The sequence below is a fragment of the Haliotis rubra genome, unplaced genomic scaffold, assembly GCF_003918875.1.
Source record: "Haliotis rubra isolate DU_JTF1 unplaced genomic scaffold, ASM391887v1 Scf203, whole genome shotgun sequence".
Classification (NCBI taxonomy): Eukaryota; Metazoa; Mollusca; class Gastropoda; order Lepetellida; family Haliotidae; genus Haliotis; species Haliotis rubra.
Window position 1 is genome coordinate 1,059,920 of NW_025766037.1, and position 24,946 is coordinate 1,084,865.

Below are 24,946 nucleotides of genomic sequence, written 5' to 3' on the forward strand. Positions count from 1 at the left end.
AGCCATACACAGCTCAAATGCACGTCCATGATATACCCTCCCGGGTACCCTTTCTACAACTAGCACGGTAAAGTGAAGCACCCCATCAATGCGCAATCTCAAATTCCGGGTACCCGTTTTACAACTGACACAGAAAGTGAAACAGCCTATCCATGCGTCCTTCCAACTACCGGGTACCCGTTTTACAACTGACACAGAAAGTGAAACAGCCTATCCATGCGTCCTCTCAACTACCGGGTAACCGTTTTACAACTGACACAGAAAGTGAAACAGCCTATCCATGCGTCCTCTCAACTACCGGGTACCCGTTTTACAACTGTGTACGTGTCCATGGAATCACCTGGTGGAAGTTCTGCAACTGGAACAGTCAGCATGACGCAAACACATCTCGAAGATAGCAACAGCCAGATATAGTTCAGATGGAGTCAGAAAGGGTCTAACGTGTCGTGTGATCACGCATGGCCAAGTGTCGCCAGACGGAAACTGCCGACAATTACAACTAACAAGCCGTCTCCCGCTGTCTCCTGGCTGCTGTTGGCTCAATGCAGTCTGGTCTGATAGTGTCATTCCTTACACTCTGTCCATCAATGGGTTTGAGATGTGTGTCAATCTCTGTAGTGTCGCCATAGTAACACCCCCCCTTCTATTCGTAGTTATCCTCACTCCCTGCGTCTTGTTATCGCCTTCTGTATGTATTATTATCGCCTGTATGTATTATTATCGCCTTCTGTATGTATTATCAATCACCTGTGTTATCGCCTTCTGTATGTACCTTCGCCTCCCTTCTGTATGTATTATATCGCCTTCTGTATGTATCATTATCGCCTTCTGTATTATTATCGCCTTCTGTATGTATTATTATCGCCTTCTATATGTATTGGTATCAACTTATATATGTAGAATTATCACCTTCTTGTGTAAAGTGACCCGTGAAGATCCGGGGTAGAATAGGCCTTCAGCAACGCATTCTTGTCATAAAAGGCGACTAACGGGATCGGGTGGTCAGGCTCGCTGACTTGGTTGACACGTGTCATCGGTTCCCAATTGCGCAGATCGATACTCATGCTGTTGATCACTGGATTGTGTGGTCCAGACTCGACTATTTACAGACCGCCGCCATATAGCTGGAATATTGCTGAGTGCGGCGTAAAACTAAACTCACTCACTCACTCACTCTTGTGTAAAGTTATCATCTATATGTATTATCAATTTCTCTAAGTACTGTTATCACATTCTGTATGTATTATCACCTTCTGTGTGTTTTGTTATCGCCTGTATATACTGTTATCGCCTTCTGTATGTATTATCACCACCTTCTGTGTTATGTTATCGCCTTCTGTATATACTGTTATCGCCTTCTGTATGTATTATCACCTTCTGTGTGTTTTGTTATCGCCTTCTGTATATACTTTTATCGCCTTCTGTATGTATTATCACCTTCTGTGTGTTTTGTTATCGCCTGTATATACTGTTATCGCCTTCTGTATGTATTATCACCTTCTGTGTGTTTTGTTATCGCCTTCTGTATATACTGTTATCGCCTTCTGTATATACTGTTATCGCCTTCTGTATGTATATCACCTTCTGTGTGTTTTGTTATCGCCTTCTGTATATACTGTTATCGCCTTCTGTACGTATTATCACCTTCTGTGTGTTTTGTTATCGCCTTCTGTATATACTGTTATCGCCTTCTGTATGTATTATCACCTTCTGTGTGTTTTGTTATCGCCTGTATATACTGTTATCGCCTTCTGTACGTATTATCACCTTTGGTGTGTTTTGTTATCACCTTCTGTACATACTGTTATCGCCTTCTGTACGCTTTATCACCCACCTGTTTGTTATCGCCTTCTGTATATACTGTTATCGCCTTCTGTATGTATTATCACCTTCTGTGTGTATTATTATCACCTTCTGTATATACTGTTATCGCCTTCTGTATGTATTATCACCTTCTGTGTGTATTATTATCACCTTCTGTATATACTGTTATCACCTTCTGTATATACTGTTATCATCTTCTGTATGTATTATCACCTTCTGTGTGTTTTGTTATATCCTTCTGTATATACTGTTATCGCCTTCTGTATGTATTATCACCTTCTGTGTTTGTTATCGCCTTCTGTATATACTGTTATCGCCTTCTGTACGCTTTATCACCAGTGTGTTTTGTTATATCCTTCTGTATGTAGTGTTATTACCTTCTGTATGTATTATCACCTCTGTGTGTTTTGTTATCGCCTTCTGTATATACTGTTATCGCCTTCTGTATGTATTATCACCTGTGTTTTGTTATCGCCTTCTGTATATACTGTTATTGCCTTCTGTATGCTTTATCACCAGTGTGTTTTGTTATCACCTTCTGTATATACTGTTATTACCTTCTGTATGTATTATCACCTTCTGTGTGTTTTATTATCGCCTTCTGTATATACTGTTATCGCCTTCTGTATGTATTATCACCTTCTGTGTTTTGTTATCGCCTTCTGTATATACTGTTATCGCCTTCTTCTGTATGCTTTATCACCTCTGTGTGTATTGTTATCGCCTTCTGTATATACTGTTATCGCCTTCTGTATGTATTATCACCTTCTGTGTGTTTTATTATCACCTTCTGTATATACTGTTATCACCTTCTGTATGTATTATCACCTTCTGTGTGTTTTGTTATCGCCTTCTGTATATACTGTTATCGCCTTCTGTATGCTTTATCACCAGTGTGTTTTGTTATATCCTTCTGTATGTAGTGTTATTACCTTCTGTATGTATTATCACCATCTGTGTGTTTTGTTATCGCCTTCTGTATATACTGTTATCGCCTTCTGTACGTATTATCACCTGTGTGTTTTGTTATCACCTTCTGTATATACTGTTATCGCCTTCTGTACGCTTTATCACCTGTGTGTTTTGTTATATCCTTCTGTATATAGAGTTATTACCTTCTGTATGTATTATCACCTTCTGTGTGTTTTGTTATCGCCTTCTGTATATACTGTTATCGCCTTCTGTATGCATTATCACCTTCTGTGTATTTTGTTATCGCCTGTATATACTGTTATCGCCTTCTGTATTTATTATCACCTTCTGTGTGTAATGTTATCGCCTTCTGTATATACTGTTATCGCCTTCTGTACGCTTTATCACCTGTGTGTTTTGTTATATCCTTCTGTATATAGAGTTATTACCTTCTGTATGTATTATCACCTTCTGTGTTTTGTTATATCCTTCTGTATGTAGTGTTATTACCTTCTGTACTTTAAACTATCACCTCCTGTATTTATGATCACCTTTTATGTGCATCGTTGTATATTGTCTTGTTCTCACATTTTATAGTGTATAATTATCACCTTATAATCTACTTATCACCTACAAATCATTACCGTCACATTCTATGTGTATAACGTTCTCATGTCAATAGTCCACTCCACTTTTAGATCTACTGCCAACAAACGCTACTACTGAGACATTCGTTAATGCACTAGCAATGTACCTTGAAACTGTACCCGTGAAGGTCCGGGTTAGAATGATCCTTCAGTAACCCATGCTTGTCGTAAGAGGCGACTAACGGGATCAGGTGGTCAGCCTCGCTGACTTGGTTGACACATGTCATCGGTTCCCAATTGCGCAGATCGATGCTCATGCTGTTGATCACTGGATTGTGTGGTCCAGACTCGATTATTTACATACCGCCGCCATATAGCTGGAATATTGCTCAGTGCGGCGTAAAACTAAACTCACTCACTCACCCGTGTTGTTAATGAGAGTAACCCCCCTTGGAACAAATAGACAGTCGTCAAACATGTTGGTCTAGTGGAAAAGCCACTGATTCTTGTGCCGTAACGCTTTCGTTCTCAGAATCTGAACAAGTGGAAGATAACGGTAATATCAATTTCGTAACATATTAGTCATCTGCTGCCTTGTATTAAGTTCCACAACCAACACAACACGTCCATCCTCCCCACGGGTCACCCGTGAAGATCCGGGTTAGAACTGGTCCTCAGCAACCCATGCTCGTCGTAAGAGGCGACTCACGGGATCGGCTGGTCAGGCTTGCTGACACATGTCCTCGCATGTTGCGTGGATCGATGTTCATGGATTGTCTGGTCCATATCAGTATTTTATGAATATCAGTTATCTATTATATCAAATTATATGTGGATTATGGTGATTTGTTTTCATGTATAAAAAACAGGGACAAAGAAAAGTATGCCTCAGCTGATTTTAACATTTGTGGATTTTAGTTGAAAAGATCTCAGATTACCGATGTACTCAACATGTACTGGCCCTTAGCTCTAAATTATATATATATAGTTTTCAAAATATAGCATGATCTATTACTTTTGGAATTTATCTAAAGGAGAGAAAAACCAGAAACGCATTATACACAACTCCTCACGGGCACATCAGACATGTGTACTTTGAGAAATCAATCAATTTGCTGTTTTCGGGGAAATAATACACAACTAGGTCGGGCCTGTGGTTGCAGTTTTATTTTTACCAAGTCACTCTGAACCAAATATTTCCACAAATAACCCAGCAACGAGGAAAACGAAACGTTTCAGGAAGTGAGTGATATTCAAATTGACACAATTAATTTAACAACTGTTCTTTTGAATTTCGGTTACATACAACCATAAACTCCATGTAAAGTCTTTGAACTGCATTTTAGACGTCATACACGTAGCGGCGAGAATGTACTGATGTCAACGTTTTTATTTTGAGGAACACATTTCGGAGTATATTCTGACTCCTTCGTCAGGCGAAAGGTGTAGTTTCTTTACTAAGTGCACGGAGTTTTTAGTTGTGTTGGGTGCTCTTCTGTCAAACGTTCTCGGAAAATATGGTTCCCTACTTATAACAATAGTTCCCTACTTGGATACAATGTGTGAAGCCCATTTCTGGTGTTCCCCGCCGTGATTTTGTTGGAATATTGCTAAAAGCGGCGTAAAACCATACTATGTCACTCACTCTCAAAGCAATGGTCGTGATTATGTTCGCGTTGTATGTTTAGGCAGAACTGCGCCTCAGCCATTGATCTACTGAACCAACCCGCGTAATGAATACAGGGGCATTATCTCACGCCTGTGACGTGAATATAGAATATACCAAATTACTGTTTGTGTTTGCAGGCACACATACCACTCGTCAGTGAGAACGTCCCCTCCATCTGATGACCGGACATCGGACATGCGACATTATCACGAGGATATCTACTCAAACATCCGTTAATTTGTTTTAATAGCGTGTAATTGTGGCGCACAAGCCACGAAGCGGGAGGCTGGTGGCCAATTTAGGCCAGATCCATCACTTGGCGACAATTAGCCGACTGATGGTACCCCTCAGTATCTCGTGGCACTACTTGTTTGTATCACTACTCTGTGAATGAAAGTGTCCCGTCACTCATTCTGCAGTGTGCCTCCGCCCCCGCATTTGCCGCCCTGCGCGTGCTCACTCATTCATTGGCTGGAGGAAGCACACGAGCTCCGGTTTTTGTCATATTAATTGTTAAAGGCGAAATAAAGATGTTGAAATGACATAAAAATAAACAGAGGCTTGAGTCAGAGCCAAGCGTTAACAGCTGACCGTTTGTATAAAAGACGGGCGACTATAGGCAACTGCAGACATCACGACAAACATACAGACGCGCAGACATGGATTTGATTCAAGTGATTTGCGTATTTCTACTCAGCCTGATCTGCACGTGCAGGGGAAGGGCGTGGCCGTATGCTGACCGGATCAACTTCGTAGGGCCGGACCCAGCCGAGGTGAGACTTGACATTCTTAAACCCAAATTATTGAACCAAAACTTTGATCATATATAAAAGCTTCATATATTTAATTTTAATATACAAAGCCATAGATGTGGTCATTCAGTCGATGTTTGTGTGATACACCTTAGTATAGAGAGAAATATTTGGAAAATGCGCTCCCCTTCATTCAAATTGATGTAATATTTCATATCTTTGTACATCTTGTCGTAAGGGACTTATTTTAAAATACATCAGCTCAAACATTTTTGTCACCCACGAGTGTGACGGATATACTTAGTTGTCAAGGTGTCACGTGGTGAAAGAGACTCCATCACCAGTCACTGGATAACCTTACTGGGCCACACAATATGGGTACTATTTATGTATCTGTACGAGTGAGCTCGAATTGCGTCGTGTGACATAATCTTGCTTTGTGAAACTGTATATTGTCTGTAGCGAAACGAGCGAAACTTGGCGGAGAGCTATTCAAGAGTTGTTTTACCGTACCCTGGCGAAACCATCCAATGTATCGTAGTGGACATCCATACATATTAGTCAAAGTTTTGTTATGAATATAAAGCTTACATGGGTATGTTTGATAGTTAGTAGTTCATGGTTTATGTAAACCAACATGCGGAGTCGATGTTAGAAATTCATGATATGTATGTTTCAGTCGAGATTTCGCAATTTATGTTCAGCTCACATACTAACCATTCAACAATGTCAAATTTGATGGACAGCTTCTTTTATTTCGTGAGTGCATTAAACGAAATAAAAGAAGTTGTTTATCCATAAAGTGTATCCTAAAATGTTATCCTAAAATGCCACTCAAAGAAGTTACCTACCATTTAGTCGAGTTTTCTAGTTTATGTAAAGGTTAGGTATGCATGATAACTCGACACTTGGTAGTTAATATTAAGACCTGATTGGTCTAAGACAGTCGGTTTTGTAGTTTAACGCTGCACATATACCTATAAGCTTTAGAAACAAATAGTCGATTTCGTTTGTAGTTTATGTAAAGCCCCCATACGCAGTCGAGATTTGGGAGACAAATGATTTATAGTTATTAATTTTAACACCCATATCAAGCGCGAGCAAGCCATTTTTTTTAGTGTAAAGGTGTAAAGTTTAACCCTGTAGTTCTTTGGTGTTTTTGCAAATTGCACAAAAGGCATTGGCAAATTCCACATCTTTCAAGGATGACTAGTAGGTTAGGAACATCAATTTCTTGGAGTCTTGAAGATAAATTGAACCATGACTTGGAACGAGCTTGTAGTGGTCATGAAATGTAAAACCAACCTTGTGAAAAATATTGTTAATGCAAACAAGTGTTCCAGAATTGTTTGTGTTCGATTATGAGAAAACATGATCGCTTGCTTGGTCGTTTAGTCATTGCGACCAATCTTCGATTATTTCAATTAATCGGACCACCACTACTGTATTGGTAATGCTTTGTTATAAAAAATATTGTAGTCAATATAATTCATAAAGGGATACCCTTTTTTGTTCTAATAACGTGTTTGTTGGTATTTTGGCAAGAATTGGAAGAAAAATTATTTTTTTTCAAAAATCATGTGTAAGCCCGGGCTTTTTATAATGGTAGCTACGCCCCTGTAAGTGTATTTTAGTTTATGTAAAGCTTACATATGTAAATCTTAGTTCATTTCCTCATGTTTATGTCAAACCCACATGATGTTTTAGTGTAGGTGGTTAACCGTTGTAGCTTGTACATAGTAAATTCAGAAAAACAGCTCACTAAACCTACCGTTAAAGACTTGCTATTTCATAGATACAGTTACACATGTTTTATCGTCTAACGGGTTCTATCTATAAGCGATATCTTGGTCACAGAAAACACCTGTTAGATATATATACTATTCACACTTTGCTAAGGATCAAATCATTGATTCAACAGAAAACTATGATGTGGGGTCTAATTTGGTTTAAATGTCTTAGCTAATTGTAAGTATGGATCCTAGGTTTCAGTATGTCATTTAAACTTGTGGATCCCATACCTGCTATTGACAGGTGTTGTGTACTTGTAAATGACTCGTTCCGTGATATGCAGAATGGTTGATTGGTGCCATGAAAACCATTTTTATGGTTACTCATGTATCAAGTGCATAAGGTTAGATTAAAGAGACTGTTTGCCTAAAGAAGGGTTACTATAGTATTATTTATCCAGTTTTAGATGGATACAATTTCACATTATATGTTTTAAGTAAGTTGTGAATTTTGGTGATCCTTAGCAAAGTGTGAGTGGTATATGTAATGGCTTGTAATTTATGTTTGACAACGCGGTATGGAATACTGAATGTAAAACCCTAATGCTATCCCAAATAGTCACTTCAAAAGGCAGTATGTCATCGTACATCACCAGCTGTTAGTGGAGCGTCTGTCGTCACTGCAGCCGACCCTGTCCATGTGTCATCTTGGGGTGTACCTGCATGCAGGGTCAGTCGGTGTCGTGCCCGAAACCACCCCTTGCATACAAAGTCGATCTCTGTCGCGCCCGAAACCACCCCTTGCATACAAAGTCGATCTCTGTCGCCCGCACCCTGGTGCAGGAATAACCAGGGTTATTTACAAGGGACCGATAAGACAAAATATGACGCGGGGGAAAACCAACATTAAATCAGGGCATTGAGATATATCACACCCTGATTGTGTGACGAAATCATGTACTATATTCCACCCTTTGTGAAGTGTCTGCCACAAGGGTGTCCTCCCACTTCACCTAATTTTTACCCATTAGGTGAGGTGAGGTGAGGTGAGGTGAGGTGAAATTGGGTTTAACGTCGTGCTTGAGAATATTTCGCTCATATGACGACATGCATGCGTGTGTATGTGTATGTGCGGCTGCTTGTACTAGCCCAGACTTAAGTTGGTTTTATAGTGCTAGCCCACTGAGATACCGTGCCGCAGTGAAGCATGAATATCCCACTCAGACACATTATACTGACTCCGAGCCCACCAGTCCTTGTTGTACCCATTAATGCCGAGCGCCAGGCAGGGACCAACAAGTACCATATTTTAACGTCTTTTGGTATGACGCGGTCGGGGATCGAACCCGCGACCTTCCACTCTCTGGGCGGACGCTCTAACCACTACACCACGGAGGCGGTCTTACCCATTAGGTACGAAAAATTAATTACTAGTATGTGATGTGGGTATGGGATAGTCCATGTATTGTGATCAGAGGGGGGTTTAGCAACCATGTGGAGTACAAGAATGACAAAACTCAGTGATAGAGTTAATGAATATATTTTACATTTTATATAACTCTGATAACGGGACGGGGTTAAGGGACTGGTACTGGGCTTGGGACGCTTGCTGGGCTCGATAGTAACTACTGCTTCCGCTCGCCCCGGAAGTGTCCCATTCGCCATATTGTGACCACCCTCTCCTCCCACAAGCCTTTGCTACTCGACACACCACTTGACACAGCGTAACGCCGAGTGTGTACATTTAGCAACATATCGGACGGAAAATATTTTATTTCGTTTCCGTATACTTGTTGATTCTTACACACCGCCTTGTCCGCCCATAGTGCGAAAAATACAACTGTCACCCGTGTCAGAGAGTGCGCTTTGCGTCGTCCCCATGGCGGGCTCCTTACAGCTTACCTGTTTATGTTTACTGCAGCTGCTACAGTAAGGAGAACGCGTTTACTACAGCTGCTGAAGGTGCGAGGCCTTGTTTACTGCAGCTGTAGGTGCTTTACTGCACTTTCTACAGACGTGTTTACTGCAGGTAAAACTAACAGGACGTGTTTACTGCAACCGATAAAGGCAGGACGACGTAAACTGACGTCGAAAAGAAAGTACACACCCGGTGCTTTTGGATTACTTTCCAAAAAGCGACGTAAATGTTTTGAAAAGAGTTTTTACAGTGATATCTAGGTCACAGACCTAGTGTGTTGCTAAAACACTACAGATATCGTGCCCAATTGCGAATTTGCCAGTCAAAATCACAGCACTTTCCAAATAATCCCAAAACACCATGTGTGTACTTTCTTTTGTACGTCAGTTTATTTACTGCAGCTGATACGGACAGGGCGGCGTATTCTTGCACCTGATACGGACAGGGCGGCGTATTGTTGCACCTGATATGGGAAGGACGGCGTATTGTAGAACCTGATACGGGAAGAACAGAGTATTGTTTACTCCTGATACGGGAAGGACGGCGTTTTTACTGCAGCTGATACGTGAAGGACGGTGTATTTACTGCAGCTGGTACGGGAAGGACGGTGTATTTACTGCAGCTGGTACGGGGAAGGCAGCGGTGTATTTACTGCAGCTGGTACGGAAAGGACGGTGTATTGACTGCAGCTGATACTGGGAAGGACGGTGTATTGACTGCAGCTGTATTATTTACTGCAGCTGATACGTGAAGGACGGTGTATTGACTGCAGCTGGTATGGCAGAAGGAAGGACGGTGTATTGACTGCAGCTGGTACGGGAAGGACGGTGTATTGACTGCAGCTGATACGGGAAGGACGGTGTATTTACTGCAGCTGATACGGGAAGGACGGTGTATTGACTGCAGCTGGTACGGGAAGGACGGCGTATTTACTGCAGCTGATACGGGAAGGACGGTGTATTATTGACTGCAGCTGGTACTATTTACTGCAGCTGATACGGGAAGGACGGTGTATTGACTGCAGCTGATACGGGAAGGACGGTGTATTTACTGCAGCTGATACGGGAAGGACGGTGTATTGACTGCAGCTGGTACGGGAAGGACGGTGTATTTACTGCAGCTGATACGGGAAGGACGGTGTATTTACTGCAGCTGATACGGGAAGGACGGTGTATTTACTGCAGCTGGTACGGGAAGGACGGTGTATTTACTGCAGCTGATACGGGAAGGACGGTGTATTGACTGCAGCTGATACGGGAAGGACGGCGTATTTACTGCAGCTGATACGGGAAGGACGGCGTATTGACTGCAGCTGGTACAGGCAGACGAAGTGTTTGCGGCATCTGCTACAGATATGACGTCGTATGTTCTGCAACTGACACATCTGATGTGTGTTTGCCACATCTGCTTAACGCAGAACCCCGTGACAACAAAGGGAACAGACTGTTTAATGCCAATGCTCAAGACGCAGAACGCAAAACTAAACCTGACACGTCAGATCTATTTCACACATCACCATGTCGTACTCCTATACAACAAATGTGGATTATTTAGTCACTTCAAAGACACCTAACACAGATTCAAGTCTCTTTCTTCGTGGCACCTCAAACGACCGTCGCTTGGATCAGACTTCCAAAGTGTTACAGTTTAACACACAAAAGCAATTATAGACGTCATTGCGACTTGTTAATTGTAAAATAGCATAATTAACGTGACCAGAGCAGATTTAATCACACTCATCATTCCAATAATGTAACGTTACGCCGGCAGATTTGGCGTCGTTAGCTCACCGACTACAAGACGAGACGGGTTGTTACAGGGTTTGGGATATCGAGTTCACATGATTGGAGACGGGATTCTTGTCACAGTCGCATTAATTTATCAAATCTGTAGCTGGGGACAGATTGCTATTGTTTCAATTTCCGCGAAGTGATGACGTCAAATTACGTCAATTCGCTGTTAGGAACGTCTTTTTTGTGACATAGTTTGCCACAGTAGAATCTATGGTCTCACTTGAGTAGAATCTATGGTCTAACTGAAGTAGAATTTCTGGTCTAACTGGAATAGAATCTCACGTCTAACGGATGTGGAATCTCTGGTCGACGGATGTAGAATCTCTGGAATAACTGAAGTAAATTCTCTGGTCTAACTGAAGTAGAATCTATGGTCTCACTTGAGTAGAATCTCTGGAATAACTGAAGTAAAATCTCTGGTCTAACTCTGGAATAACTGAAGTAAAATCTCTGGTCTAACTGGAATAGAATCTATGGTCTCACTTGAGTAGAATCTCTGGAATAACTGAAGTAAATTCTCTGGTCTAACTGGAATAGAATCTATGGTCTCACTTGAGTAGAATCTATGGTTTAACTGAAGTAAAATCTCTGGTCTAACTGAGTAGAATCTATGGTCTAACTGAAGTAAAATCTCTGGTCTAACTGGAGTAGAATCTATGGTCTCACTTGAGTAGAATCTCTGGAATAACTGAAGTAAAATCTCTGGTCTAACTGGAGTAGAATCTATGGTCTCACTTGAGTAGAATCTCTGGAATAACTGAAGTAAAATCTCTGGTCTAACTGAATCTTTGGAAGAGAACTCTATGGTCTCACTTGAGTAGAATCTCTGGAATAACTGGTAAAATCTTAACTGGAATAGAATCTATGTCTCACGTATGTAGAATCTCTGCAAATCTATGGTTTAACTGTAAAAACTCTCTGATCTCACTTGAGCAGAATCTTTGGTTTAACTGGAGTAGAATCTATGGTCTAACTGAAGCAGAATCTATGGTCTAACTGAAGCAGAATCTTTGGTTTAACTGGAAGTAGAATCTCACGTCTAACGCATGTTGAATCTGCAATAATGAAGTAAAATCTCTGGTATAACTGAAATAGAATCTATGGTCTAACTGAAGCAGAATCAATGGTCTAACTGGAGTAGAATCTCACGTGTATCGTATGTAGAATCTCTGCAATAATGAAGTAAAATCTCTGGTCTAACTGAAATATAATCTATGGTCTAACTGAAGTAGAATCTATGGTTTAACTGGAGTAGAATCTCACGTGTATCGTATTGGAATCTTAGGAATTACTGAAGTAAAAGCTCTTGGCCTAACTTAAGTAGAATCTATGGTCTAACTGGAGTAAATTCTATGGAATAACTGAATTAAAATATCTGGTCTAACTGGAATAGAATCTCACGTCTAACGCATGTAGAATCTCTGGAATAACTGGAGTAAAATCACTGGCCTAACTGAATTAAAATCTCTGGTCTAACTGAAGTAGAATCTCTGGTCTAACTGAAGTAGAATTTCATTTATAAATTGAAGTGGGATGTCTTGTCCAAATGAATTGAAATATCTGGTTTAATTGAATTAGGATCTCCTGTCTAACTGAAGACGAATTTCTGGTCTAACCGAATTCGGATTTCTGGTTTAACTGAATTATAGGGTAATATTGTCTAACCGAAATAAGATATCTGGTATAATCGGAAGTAAGATTTCTTGTCTGACTGAATTTGCTTTTCTGATCTAACAGAAAGAGAGCACCTGGTTTAACAGAAGCAATATCTGTTGTCTAACAGTCGAGAGCATGTTCTCATTTGTAAACAGACACAACCTAAATGGACGTGTGTGATGAACCAGTGCTTTTCATTACGTGTATTGAGCTGCTGGTCCAGCGGAGAGGGTAATACGTGCAGCTGAGATCCTTAACAAGCGAGTATTGAGAAACTGTTTAACTCGCGATTGACGAGGAGGCTGCTAAGGCTGCTGAGAGTCCATCAATAGACTCGTTTGCTTGAGTACTTGGATTTAGTGAATGAAAGGACATATTGATGATATCCGAGGCTATCTGATCGATCGACAGACCCCTGTTCTCTCTGTGGTGTTCTGTTTTCACGTGGGTGCATCGTTGCAGCCATCTGCATCTACACGCAAGACACCCTGCTGTCACTATACTACATGTCTTGGTGGGGTAGGGGTAGCCTAGTGGGTAAAGCGTTTGCTCGTCACTCCGAAGGCCCGGGTTGGATTCTCTACTTGGGTAAAATGTGTGAAGCCCATTTCTGGTGTCCCCCGCCGTGATATTGCTGGAATATTGCTAAAGGCGGCGTAAAATCAAACTCACTCACTACATGTCTTGGCTTCTATCTGCCAGTGTACCCAGAATCCCTCTGGTTGTGCCGCTCTCTCTGTAGCCCCAATTCCCTCCTGTTGACGACATACATTGTTGGTATCATTTCCTAGCCAGGCCATAGTAAGATCTATCAATGAGACGTACGGATCTACCACTCGTTACAGTCTCTTCATTCATTTCATCGTCAATGGATGGTCTGAATAATAAAATTCAATATCTGTCAATGAATAGTCTGGATATGGAAATTCAGATTCTGGTTCTCGCTGTGAAGTTTAATGGTCGGGAAGATTAATTCCAAAATTACAATTTCCTCCCGTTTGATGCGTGTCAGCGAGGACTATATGTGTGCCAAATGACTTTGGCGCTATAATCATGGTGACCCTCCCCCGTCCTTTAACTGTAACACAGATTCTACCTACTTCCCTGTGATCTAGCCACTGGGTCGGATGTCTCTGGAGAAATCACGTCTAAATGCTCCCCTCTAGCCATTCAGTTCACAAATAATTAATCGTTAATTACACGACGATCGTTTTGGGTCGGGTAATTAACCTTTTCGTCCTGGTCTTCCTGTCGCTAGGGGGCACTGGATACAAGAACCCAGACACAAGGATAACTGGTTGCCATTGTTCTCCAGCAACCACTTGATTATAAGATGTTTTGCCTTGAATTTACGCAATGGCTGAGATGTATATTCTCAATGTTTATCCGTTTGAGTACGCATGTTTAAATATATACGGCAAATGCACACGTCCAACCGGTACACCTTTGCTAAGCTCAATATACCGATCGTGCACTCGCTAATCCTGCCACTGATTCGCCACACCCTGACATCCACCCGCTAAACCATGCCTTCCTACCCCCACAACCTGCTCTCCACACGTCGCGTCCTGCCACCCACCCTCTACGTCCACCTCCATTACGCTACAACCTTCTCTCAGCTCGTCACATTCTGCTTTCCACCCGCTACAACCACCTTCTTTACACCTTACCTTCTGTCCGATACGAACTACTGCCAACTCACATTCCGCTTCAAATTAACCCGTTACACCCTGCATTCCTTCCGCTACAACCTAGTTTTTCTTACGCTACAACCTGCTTTTTATTCCGCTACAACCTGCCTTTCCTTCCGCTACACCCTGCATTCCTTCCGCTACAACCTGCTTTTTCTTCTGCTACAACCTGCATTCCTTCCGCTACAACCTGCTTTTTCTTCTGCTACAACCTGCATTCCTTCCGCTACAACCTGCTTTTTCTTCCGCTACAACCTGCTTTTTCTTCCGCTACAACCTGCATTCCTTCGCCTTCCGTCCGATAATTACTACTGCCAACTCGTCACATTCCACTATCAACCCGTTACACCCTGCACTCCTCCCGCTACACCCTGCATTCCTTCCGCTACAACCTGCTCACAGCTCGTCAGATCCTGCTTTCCATCCGTTACAACATAATATCCACCCTTTACAACCTCCCTTTCATCCACCATGCACAGCTTGCTCTTCACCTGTCATAGCTTGCTATATATCCCCGTACAGCTGTCTATCCCCCCGCGGCACTGCCTGCTGCGTTTCCCTTGGTTCCACCGTGACATCTACCCTCCACACAATGCTACATATCCCCTACACCCTGCTATCCACCCGTTGTTGGTGCGTGTGTTCCTCTGCTAATCTCTTGTAACTCTTCCAGCAACTGCCAAGGTGCCCCCGTGAGAACAAGCCCTGTAAGGTGTTGGTGCGGGAATACTATGGCAACGGGACATTGAAGCAGGAGACACGTAGCGGCAGCATGTGTATGTGTGAAGGCGGCATGTGCCCGACAGAGTGGGACCAAAACCCGGAACGATCCGTCACTAGATTCCTCCACACACCTCGTGGTAAGTCAGACCCTTCACCTTAGTCCGATAAAGCACGTGTTAGGTTAAGACCATCACCATCGTTCAAAACACATGTTAAGTAAAACATCACCTTATTTCACCACACGTTAAGTAAAACATCACCTTATTTCGCCGCACGTTAAGTAAAACATCACCTTATTTCGCCGCACGTTAAGTAAAACATCACCTTATTTCGCCGCACGTTAAGTAAAACATCACCTTATTTCGCCGCACGTTAAGTAAAACATCACCTTATTTCGCCGCACGTTAAGTAAAACATCACCTTATTTCGCCGCACGTTAAGTAAAACATCACCTTATTTCACTGCACGTTAAGTAAAACATCACCTTATTTCACCACACGTTAAATAAATCATCACCTTATTTCACTGCACGTTAAGTAAAACATCACCTTATTTCGCCGCACGTTTGGTAAAACATCACCATATATCGCCTTACGTTAGTAAAACATCACCTCATTTCATAACATGTTAAGTAAAACATATCCTGATTTCTCCACACGTTAAGTAAAACATCACCTTATTTCATCGCACGTTAAATAAAACATCACCTTATTTAACCGCACGTTAAGTAAAACATCACCATATTTCGCTACGCGTTAAGTAAAACATCACCATATATCGCCACGCGTTAAGTAAAACATCACCATATTTCACCACACGTTATGTAAAACATCACCTTATTTCGCCGAACGTTAAGTAAAACATCACCTTATTTCGCCACACGTTAAGTAATGTAAAACATCATTTCTGCCCGCATTATTAAAACATCACCTTATTTCACCGCACGTTATGTAAAACATCACCTTATTTCACCGCACGTTAAGTAAAACATCACCTTATTTCACCACACGTTAAGTAAAACATCACCTTATTTCACCACACGTTAAGTAAAACATCACCTTATTTCGCCACACGTTAAGTAAAACATCACCATATATCGCCTTAAGTTAGTGAAACATCACCTCATTTCACCACACGTTAAGTAAAACATCACCTTATTTCACCACACGTTAAGTAAAACATCACCTTATTTCACCACACGTTAAGTAAAACATCACCTTATTTCACCGCACGTTAAGTAAAACATCACCTTATTTCACCACACGTTAAGTAAAACATCACCTTATTTCACCGCACGTTAAGTAAAACATCACCTTATTTCGCCACACGTTAAGTAAAACATCACCTTATTTCACCGCACGTTAAATAAAACATCACCTTATTTCACCGCACGTTAAGTAAAACATCACCTTATTTCGCCACACGTTTGGTAAAACATCACCATATATCACCTTACATTAGTAAAACATCACCTCATTTCACCACACGTTAAGTAAAACATAGCCTGATTTCACCACACGTTAAGTAAAACATCACCTTATTTCTCCGCACGTTAAGTAAAACATCACCTTATTTCACCGCACGTTAAGTATCACCTTATTTCACCACACGTTATGTTACCGCATGTAGCATAAGTAAAACATCACCATATATAGCCACGCGTTAAGTAAAACATCACCTTATTTCGCCACAGGTAAAGTAAAACACATCTTCATATTCCAAAGTACAGGTGTAAAGTTAGCTCGTCACCATATCGATCACCAAATTCAACCACATCCGTTTCAAGTAAAAGTCGACTCTGCATTACACGGCTCCTCATCTACTACACACGTGTTGAGTAAAACCTTGTTCCTACTCTACTACACACGTGTTAAGTAAAACCTTGGTTCCTACTCTACTACACACGTGTTGAGTAAAACCTTGTTCCTACTCTACTACACACGTGTTAAGTAAAACCTTGTTCCTAATCTACTACACACGTGTTGAGTAAAACCTTGTTCCTTCTCTACTTGTTCTACTACACACGTGTTAATGTAAAACCTTGGTCCTAATCTACTCTACTACACACGTGTTGAGTAAAACCTTGTTCCTACTCTACTACACACGTGTTATGTAAAACCTTGGTCCTAATCTACTACACACGTGTTGAGTAAAACTTTGTTCCTACTCTACTACACACGTGTTATGTAAACCTTGGTCCTATAGTTTACTCCACACGTGTTAAGTAAACCTGGCTCCTAATCTACTACACACGTGTCATGTAAAAGTAAGTTTCAGTTTGAACTATAATAACTGTCGACTGACTAATCCCGGCAGGATCTCGTGACATGATAGATTAATGGGCGCATTCCAGTAAACATTGAAATGTCTACGTATTTTTTGTGAAAGATGAGAATACTGTTTTCAACAATGTAAATTAGAATGGTATTATTATGATAAATAAACTGTCAAGCCTGATTGTCCTGGAATGGTAAATATCCTGCATTAAGAATAAAAGCTAAATACAATGGTATTAATACAAGACATTTATCAATGTTACAATGTACACTCACATTGTTGTATGACACGGTGTAATGTTTGGTGCCTGAAGGACATCAGCTGTTTAACGCCGCAAAATTCCAGCTACGTGACGGCAGTCTGTAGTGATTGTTTGTTTGTTGTTTAACGCTGCACTTATTACAACTATATGGCGGCGGGCTGTAAATAATCGAGTATGGACCAGACAATCCAGTGATCAACATCATGAGCATCATCTACGCAATTGGGATACGATAACATGTGTCAACCAAGTCAGCGAGCCTGACCACCCGATCCCGTTAGTCTCCTCTTACGACAGGCATGAAGATCATTATTAACCCGGATCTTCACGGATCGACGGCAGTTTGTAAATAAACTATAAATAATCGTTGCTAAGTTACCAAATGGTGGTGCACTGGACTGAGCTATGTTGCCAAAGGTGGGACAGTTCCCACTGGCAAACCTGAAACAAATGTTGAATATCATAAGTCTTGTATCATTCTTTGAACACAGAGGTGGCCTGTGTCATACAATGAGCCCACAGTTTTGTTTATATACTGTTCACACTTTGCTAAGGATCAAATCACGGATTCAACAGAAAACTATGATGTGGGGTTACGTTTGGGTTAAATGTCGAAGCTTATTGTAAGCATGGATCCTAGGTTCATCTTGTGGGCCCCATACCTGCTATTGACAGTTGTTGTGTACTTGTGAATGACTGTTCCATGATTTGCAAAATGGTTGATTGGTGCCATGAAAACCATTTTTATGGTTACTCATGTATCAAGTGCATAAGGTTAAATTAAAGTGACTGTTTGCCTAAAGAGGGGTTACCATGTTATTATTTATCCAGTTTTAAATGGATTCAATTTCAAATTATGAATCTACGTTTAAGTAAAGTTGTGAATTTTTGTGATCCTTAGCAAAGTGTGAGTAGTATAGCTGAACTCCACACATTATTTCAGCTGTATGAGTGAGTGAGTGAGTTTAGTTTTACGCCGCACTCAGCAATATTTCAGCCATATGCGGCGGTCTGTAAGTAATCGAGTCTGGACCAGACAATCCAGTGATCAACAGCATGAGCATCGATTTGCGCAATTGGGAACCGATGATATGTGTCAATCAAGTCAGCGAGCCTGACCACCCGATCCCGTTAGTCGCCTCTTACGACAAGCACAGTCGTCGTTTGTGGCAAGCATGGGTTGCTGAAGACCTATTCTACCCCGGATCTTCACGGGTCTTCAGCTGTATGATGAAGGTCTGTAAATAATCGAGTGTGGAGACAAACCAGTGATTGACAGCATGAGCATCGATCTTGCAATTGGGATACGATGACATGTGTGAACCAAGTCAGCGAGCCTGACCACCCGATCCCGTTACCCGCGTATTAAAAGAAGCATGGATTGCGGAAGATCAACTCTAACCCTGATCCTCTCAGGCCGTTTGTGATGGAGACTCCTATATGATACAGCGACGGGTGTCTGAAAGACGTCAGCTGTTTAATGCAGTGAATGAGTGAGTGTGTCCATCGTTAGGTGTCTGTGTGACGTCCAGTCAGTAGATATGATATAATAATAAGGCCGCTTATATAGCACTGACCTTCACGCCGCACAGGCATGCTCTAAGCGCATAAAACATAATGGACATATAATTGGGGTAGCCTAGTGGGTAAAGCGTTCGCTCGTCACGCCGAAGACCTGGGTTCGATTCCCCGCACGGGTATGATGTGTGAAGCCCATTTCTGGTATTCCCGCCGTGATATTGCTGGAATATTGCCAAAAGCGGCCTGAAACTAAAACTCACTCACACACTCCGGATAACCCAAGCTGCCTGTGAGGTGCGAGAAAGGTAACAGTCATATGACTCATCCCAGCGGGTACCCATTTTCTGCTGGGTGAACATAGGCTATTTTGAACAAACTCACTTGCCTAAAGTGAGACCACGTGTGTTTCTTAGTGGGGCAGGACAAAGCTCCTAGAAACCTCCGGGAGCTGCCAAACACAGTCACCCATCCAAAGACTCTCCCTGAGCAACCAATGCTTTGCGTCAACTGGGGCGGTAGTGTAGCCTAGTGGTTAAAACTTTCGCTCGTCACGCTGAAGGCCCGGGTTCTATTCCCCACATGGGCACAGGCCCTCGTGTCTTTGCGAGGATTAAAGATTTAAAAAATATATATAAAATTTGACTCGAAATGCTTCACAGTCCAATACGTCATGGTGCATTGTATTGTAAAGCCTTTCGAGTCGGGGGTCATCTCAATATTTTATATATTTTAAAAAAAATCTTTAATCCTCGCAAAGACACGAGGGCCCGTGCACATGGGTGCCATGTGTGAAGCCCATGTCTGGTGTCCCCCTCCGTGATACTGCTGAAATATGCCAAAAGCGGAGTAAAACTTAAACTCACTCACTACTGATTTGTGACAAAGCGATCTTAGCACTAAGGTGACCATAACCCCCATACCTGAACACAGACTTAAGGTAGTCTTAGCGCTAAGGTGACCGTAACTCCCATACCTGAACACAGACTTAAGGTAGTCTTAGCGCTAAGGTGACCGTAACTCCCATACCTGAACACAGACTTAAGGTAGTCTTAGCGCTAAGGTGACCGTAACTCCCATACCTGAACACAGACTTAAGGTAGTCTTAGCGCTAAGGTGACCGTAACTCCCATACCTGAACACAGACTTAAGGTAGTCTTAGCGCTAAGGTGACCGTAACTCCCATACCTGAACACAGACTTAAGGTAGTCTTAGCGCTAAGGTTGTTTTGTAAACAGCACCCTTGGCTTTATGCACAAGACCAAAAATGTTGGGCGTCTGTTTGACCAGAGACCATATAATAGATTATATGGTCTCTGGTTTGACATCATCTGTGTTTGATACAGATACGGAAGGTGTGTACAATTCTGGTTGTTGTCAACAGCTGTATCTGAGACAGACATACATTGAACGACCATGTTGGATCGTAGTATGCGACGCCATATATATTTGTTTGAGGGACCTGCATTCCCCTTCCCAGTGCTAGAGTACTTAACTGCTGACAGTAAGAGGTCAAGGGCCATCATCCGGGTCTGTAGGAGATTGATGTGGGTAATGCTATTGACAAAGGTATTAGTGTCCCATCGATGTGCGGGCAATTGAGGGCCCTAGATAAACGGTCTCCCGGCCTCAATCGGCGCCAAGAAGAGCTGACCGCCATTATCTGCAATATTCGCCATCCCCCGACAATTCACGTTGACCTTGAGCTTGTCAGTAGCTGGGGCACATTCGTTTTTCGTGTTCTACCGGGACAAGCCGAATCGCGACTCGTGGTCCTATAGATGGATTTCATATTAACGTGTGAGTGAGTGAGTTTGTTCAGTTTTACGTCGGTTTTATCAATATTCCAGCAACATCACGGCGGGGGACACCAGAAATGGGCTTCACATATTGTACCCATATTGTAAATCGAACCTGGGTCTTCGGGATGACGAGCGTACGCTTTAACCACTAGGTAACTACGCCACCCTACCCAACCCTAGCGCCCCTCCTTTTGGCGTGTGAACTTCAGAACTACTTAAAATAGTACTAATACTAAGAGTAATTTGTTCAAATCTAATTCTACATATGGTTTAAAGAGCCAAATTAAATTGAACAACTACAATTCAACACTTGAGACGCATTTACAAGTTGGAGCAGTAAGGAAGGATGTCAATATATGAACAACTTCTAATTCACAATGGGTGTTGTTTAAAGACAGATAACCCACTATCGACATGTTGTTTAAACCAAAATAACACACAATCCTGCTTCAGTTGAGACCCAGATAACTCACCGTGTTGTTTAAAGACAGAAAAACCCACAATCGACATGTTGTTTAAAGACATATATAAATTTTAACACCACACTATCGGCATATTGTTAAACCCCAGATAACACACTCGTCTTCTGTTTAACACTGTCCGACTTCAGTTGAAAAACAGATACCACACATCGTGTTGTACGTTTGAGTTGTTGTTATGTTGTATTGTCTGAGGCAGTTTTTCAGGTTTTTTGAAAGCGTACATTTATAAATTTATAAAGTGTATCGTGATGAGAATGTCGTCTTTCGTGACATTACTGGAACGCGTTAAGTTCCAGGAGAGAAATTTTCTTTGGGCAGACTGTAGTGACGTGGTTTATGTTCCAGGCTCGGAAACCACCTTGCAGCTCAAGTTCTGTCAGACTGTCCACGCCGAGCGAATTTGTCACCCCCACGAAGTGGCACTGTCGCTGAAGGGTAGATCCATTCTGCCACAGGAAGTGACGTCAATCAACTGCAGGTGTTCCGACAACCGGCCTCTGCATCTTCAGAGTGTGTTGCTCTATGAGCACACTTACGAAAGGCATCAGAACTTTGTATGTTCTATGGTAAGTGTAATTTGTCTCTTTCTTAAATGAAGTTGATAAGCATATCGATTTAAAAATATAGCTCAACAGGATACAATAGGAGAAAATGTTGCAACCGGAATGAGTTGTGAGTTCAAAGCAGTTTTGAACAGTTTTTACCACGTACATTACGACGTGTTCGATTAATGTGCGTGCGTGATAGGCCGAGGAGATGAGGTGAGGTGAAACTGGGTTTAACGTCGTGCTTGAGAATATTTCGCTCATATGACGACGTGCATGCGTGTGTATGTGCGGCTGCTTGTGCTAGCCCAGACTTCAGCTGGTTTTATAGTGCTAGCTCACTGAGACACCATGCCGCAGTAAAGCATGAATACCCCACTCAGACACAGTATACTGACTCCGAGCCGACCTTGTTGTACCCATTAATGCCGAGCGCTAAGCAGGTACCAACAAGTACCATATTTTAACGTGTTTGGTATGACGCGGTCGGGGATCGAACCCGCGACCTTCCGCTCTCCGGGCGGACGCTCTAACCACTACACCACGGAGGCGGGGGGAGCTTGGGCAGCCCAAAGTGATGAATATCAAAGACATATTTCCAGCTGTGCTGCGGGGATACCAAAGCAGGGGTATGGTTCTGACAAACTTAGAAACATAAACAGGGCAAATCGGAATCCGAGCGCACGATCGCGGGTTTCTGTCACGCCCAAGGGAGGCAACTCTGAAAAGCGAATTGCGGCGCCTTGAACGACTGGGTCATCCGTGAACCCTTGTAACCAGTGGTGTATGTTGTAAGAACCCAAAGGTGTGCTCAAGTTGTAATAAGTCAAATGGGCTTACGGGGAATGTAATTAGAAACAATGTATTCGAAGTGCAATTCTGCTTTTGGTGTAACGTGAAATTATGTTATTGCCTACATGGGATCGACTTTTAAAAGAAATCAAGTACTTTGAAGATGCATTGAATCACTTCGCACTAATGACAGTTAAAAAGCGAGTCAGGTTGTGTTCGGGCGACTGTTGATGCCGAAAGGTTTTCTTGATTGACTTTGATTTCTCCACAGCCGGACTGTGCCCATCCCCCGCGAGGCAGCGCCACCTGTCAGCTAAATTTCCAGAACTCCACACGACGTGAGAACCGGCTGTTGTGTAAGTGCCCGGGCAACAAGCAATGCCGGAGTTCCTCACAGAGCAGCCACGGAGCAGAGTACACGTTTGGGTACTGCACGGACTTGAGGGCGGTGTGAGAGTCACGGCAGAGATGACCACGTTGCCATGATGTGTCCAGGCAAATATACTCGGGTACTTATGCTGGTGTATACATAGCTTTTCGCCCTGACGGATGAACTGTTTTAGTATTCGTTGTATAATATTTATTATCATTATTATGTCATTGTACGTCACCGCCTGAGGTTTGTCAGTGGAAACCTACAGCACCTGATATACACCCTATCTGACCTTCCTATTGGTTGTGAGTTGATGACATCACAACAGGTCAGTACTCCTGATCGGATATCAGCCACGCCCACACGTCAGTTACGTCCGGATGCCAGGCTTCGGTTTTGTTATAAGGAAATTGTGTTATGTCCATAATTGATCTACTCCTCTATGATGGGTTAATCACACACGCAGTTGCTTCCCGTTGTTCTGGTGTCACGTGACATGTTACGCCACTGCCGCCATGTTGTCCTCGTTCTACCGGGAGATCGGGGCAGTAGACGGTCGACCAATCGGTACTGACTTTACCAACCAGCGTTATTTACTTTAGCTGTGTATAAAATATTTCATTGTTTGGACATTGTAGTTGTATGAACCTATATCTAAACTTTGACATCATATGGTGTCCTTCGCGTCGACGCACATCTACTTTTGACGTAGTTTTGTCCTCATTAAAGACGTTCATTCCAGTTAATTTGTTACGTGATGTTTATTAGCCCCATGGATGACAGTCGCGTTGTTTGGCTTGTTCAAAAACACACGTGGGACTGCGTATCGGATTGGTTGAAATTGGCGTATCTCGAATCTCGAGCTGTTTACATATGACAAACTGAAAGATATCCTTGCACATATGGACGCCATTTAGATAGTGTATGAAATAAGGCCCGCCAGACCACCCGAGACGGTCTAGATTTCTGAAGGACGGTCTAAATTTACAGCTAGCCAGCCCGATGGTCTGGTAAATATTTTAGATGTTCCATACATCCGAGTAAAGTCACCATATTTGGTCTGGTTAAATCCATTTTGGGCTGGTAACGTTTTGAAGTTACCAGCCCTGGTGTCTGGCTGGATTTTTGGCTTATTTCATACACCGCATTAGAACTCGGTGATTCGCCCGAGGAAATCTAGAATAGCTTCATTTAGGGATATTTCATCGCGGGCTCATTCTCTTCCCACAGAGGTTACTCCTGTCATATCTTCCTACGTAACCTCGTTCAAGACTCGTGATTGGAGGCAATCAGATTTAGTTGTGCAATCAGCGACGTTGTTTCAAAAGTGATCATTCGCAAGGCCTCGGTAATTTCCGTATGCTTCGAGAAAACTAAACTTCTTCCCCTGCGCGATGGGCAAACGTTTCTTCTAGACAGAACTCAGTCATGTTATGGCGGATCAGTGGCGTCTCCATCGCCCTCGTTGACAACGGAGAGCTAGCCATTAAACGTCTTGAGTGTAACATCAACACAAGTCCCCGGCAGATGGGGGGATATTTTTGACCCCACATTTGCTTGTGTTAGTCAAGTTGAATCTAAGTCGATGTGACACCTGTTCTGATTGGAAAGAAAGAAGGGAGATAATTCGTTTTGCTATC

The 24,946-nt window shown here is 42.3% G+C and overlaps 2 protein-coding genes across 2 annotated transcripts in view; one reads left to right on the forward strand and one right to left on the reverse strand.

Annotated features, from left to right (window-relative positions):
* Positions 1-5,301: 5,301 nt before the first annotated feature.
* Positions 5,302-24,047, forward strand: LOC124275837. The gene is made up of 4 exons (XM_046711520.1): positions 5,302-5,765; positions 15,206-15,392; positions 21,942-22,162; positions 23,205-24,047. The coding sequence occupies exons 1-4, from the start codon at positions 5,652-5,654 to the stop codon at positions 23,385-23,387; spliced, it is 705 nt and encodes a 234-aa protein (XP_046567476.1). The 5' UTR covers positions 5,302-5,651; the 3' UTR covers positions 23,388-24,047.
* The window catches only part of LOC124275836 (serine/threonine-protein kinase Nek7-like), a 29,048-nt gene continuing 17,052 nt past the window's right edge, over positions 12,951-24,946 (reverse strand). The window contains exons 10-11 of the transcript XR_006898363.1: positions 13,521-13,524; positions 12,951-12,961 (exon numbers count right to left, since the gene is read on the reverse strand). The gene's annotated coding sequence lies outside the window, so the exon portion shown is untranslated. The remainder of the gene's footprint in view (positions 12,962-13,520; positions 13,525-24,946) is intronic.

Coding starts and splice junctions, on each gene's coding strand:
- LOC124275837 (XM_046711520.1), top strand. CDS start 5,652: ATGGATTTGATTCAAGTGATTTGCGTATTTCTACTCAGCCTGATCTGC. Junction 5,766..15,205: donor TAGGGCCGGACCCAGCCGAG/GTGAGACTTGAC, acceptor TAACTCTTCCAG/CAACTGCCAAGGTGCCCCCG. Junction 15,393..21,941: donor ATTCCTCCACACACCTCGTG/GTAAGTCAGACC, acceptor TTTATGTTCCAG/GCTCGGAAACCACCTTGCAG.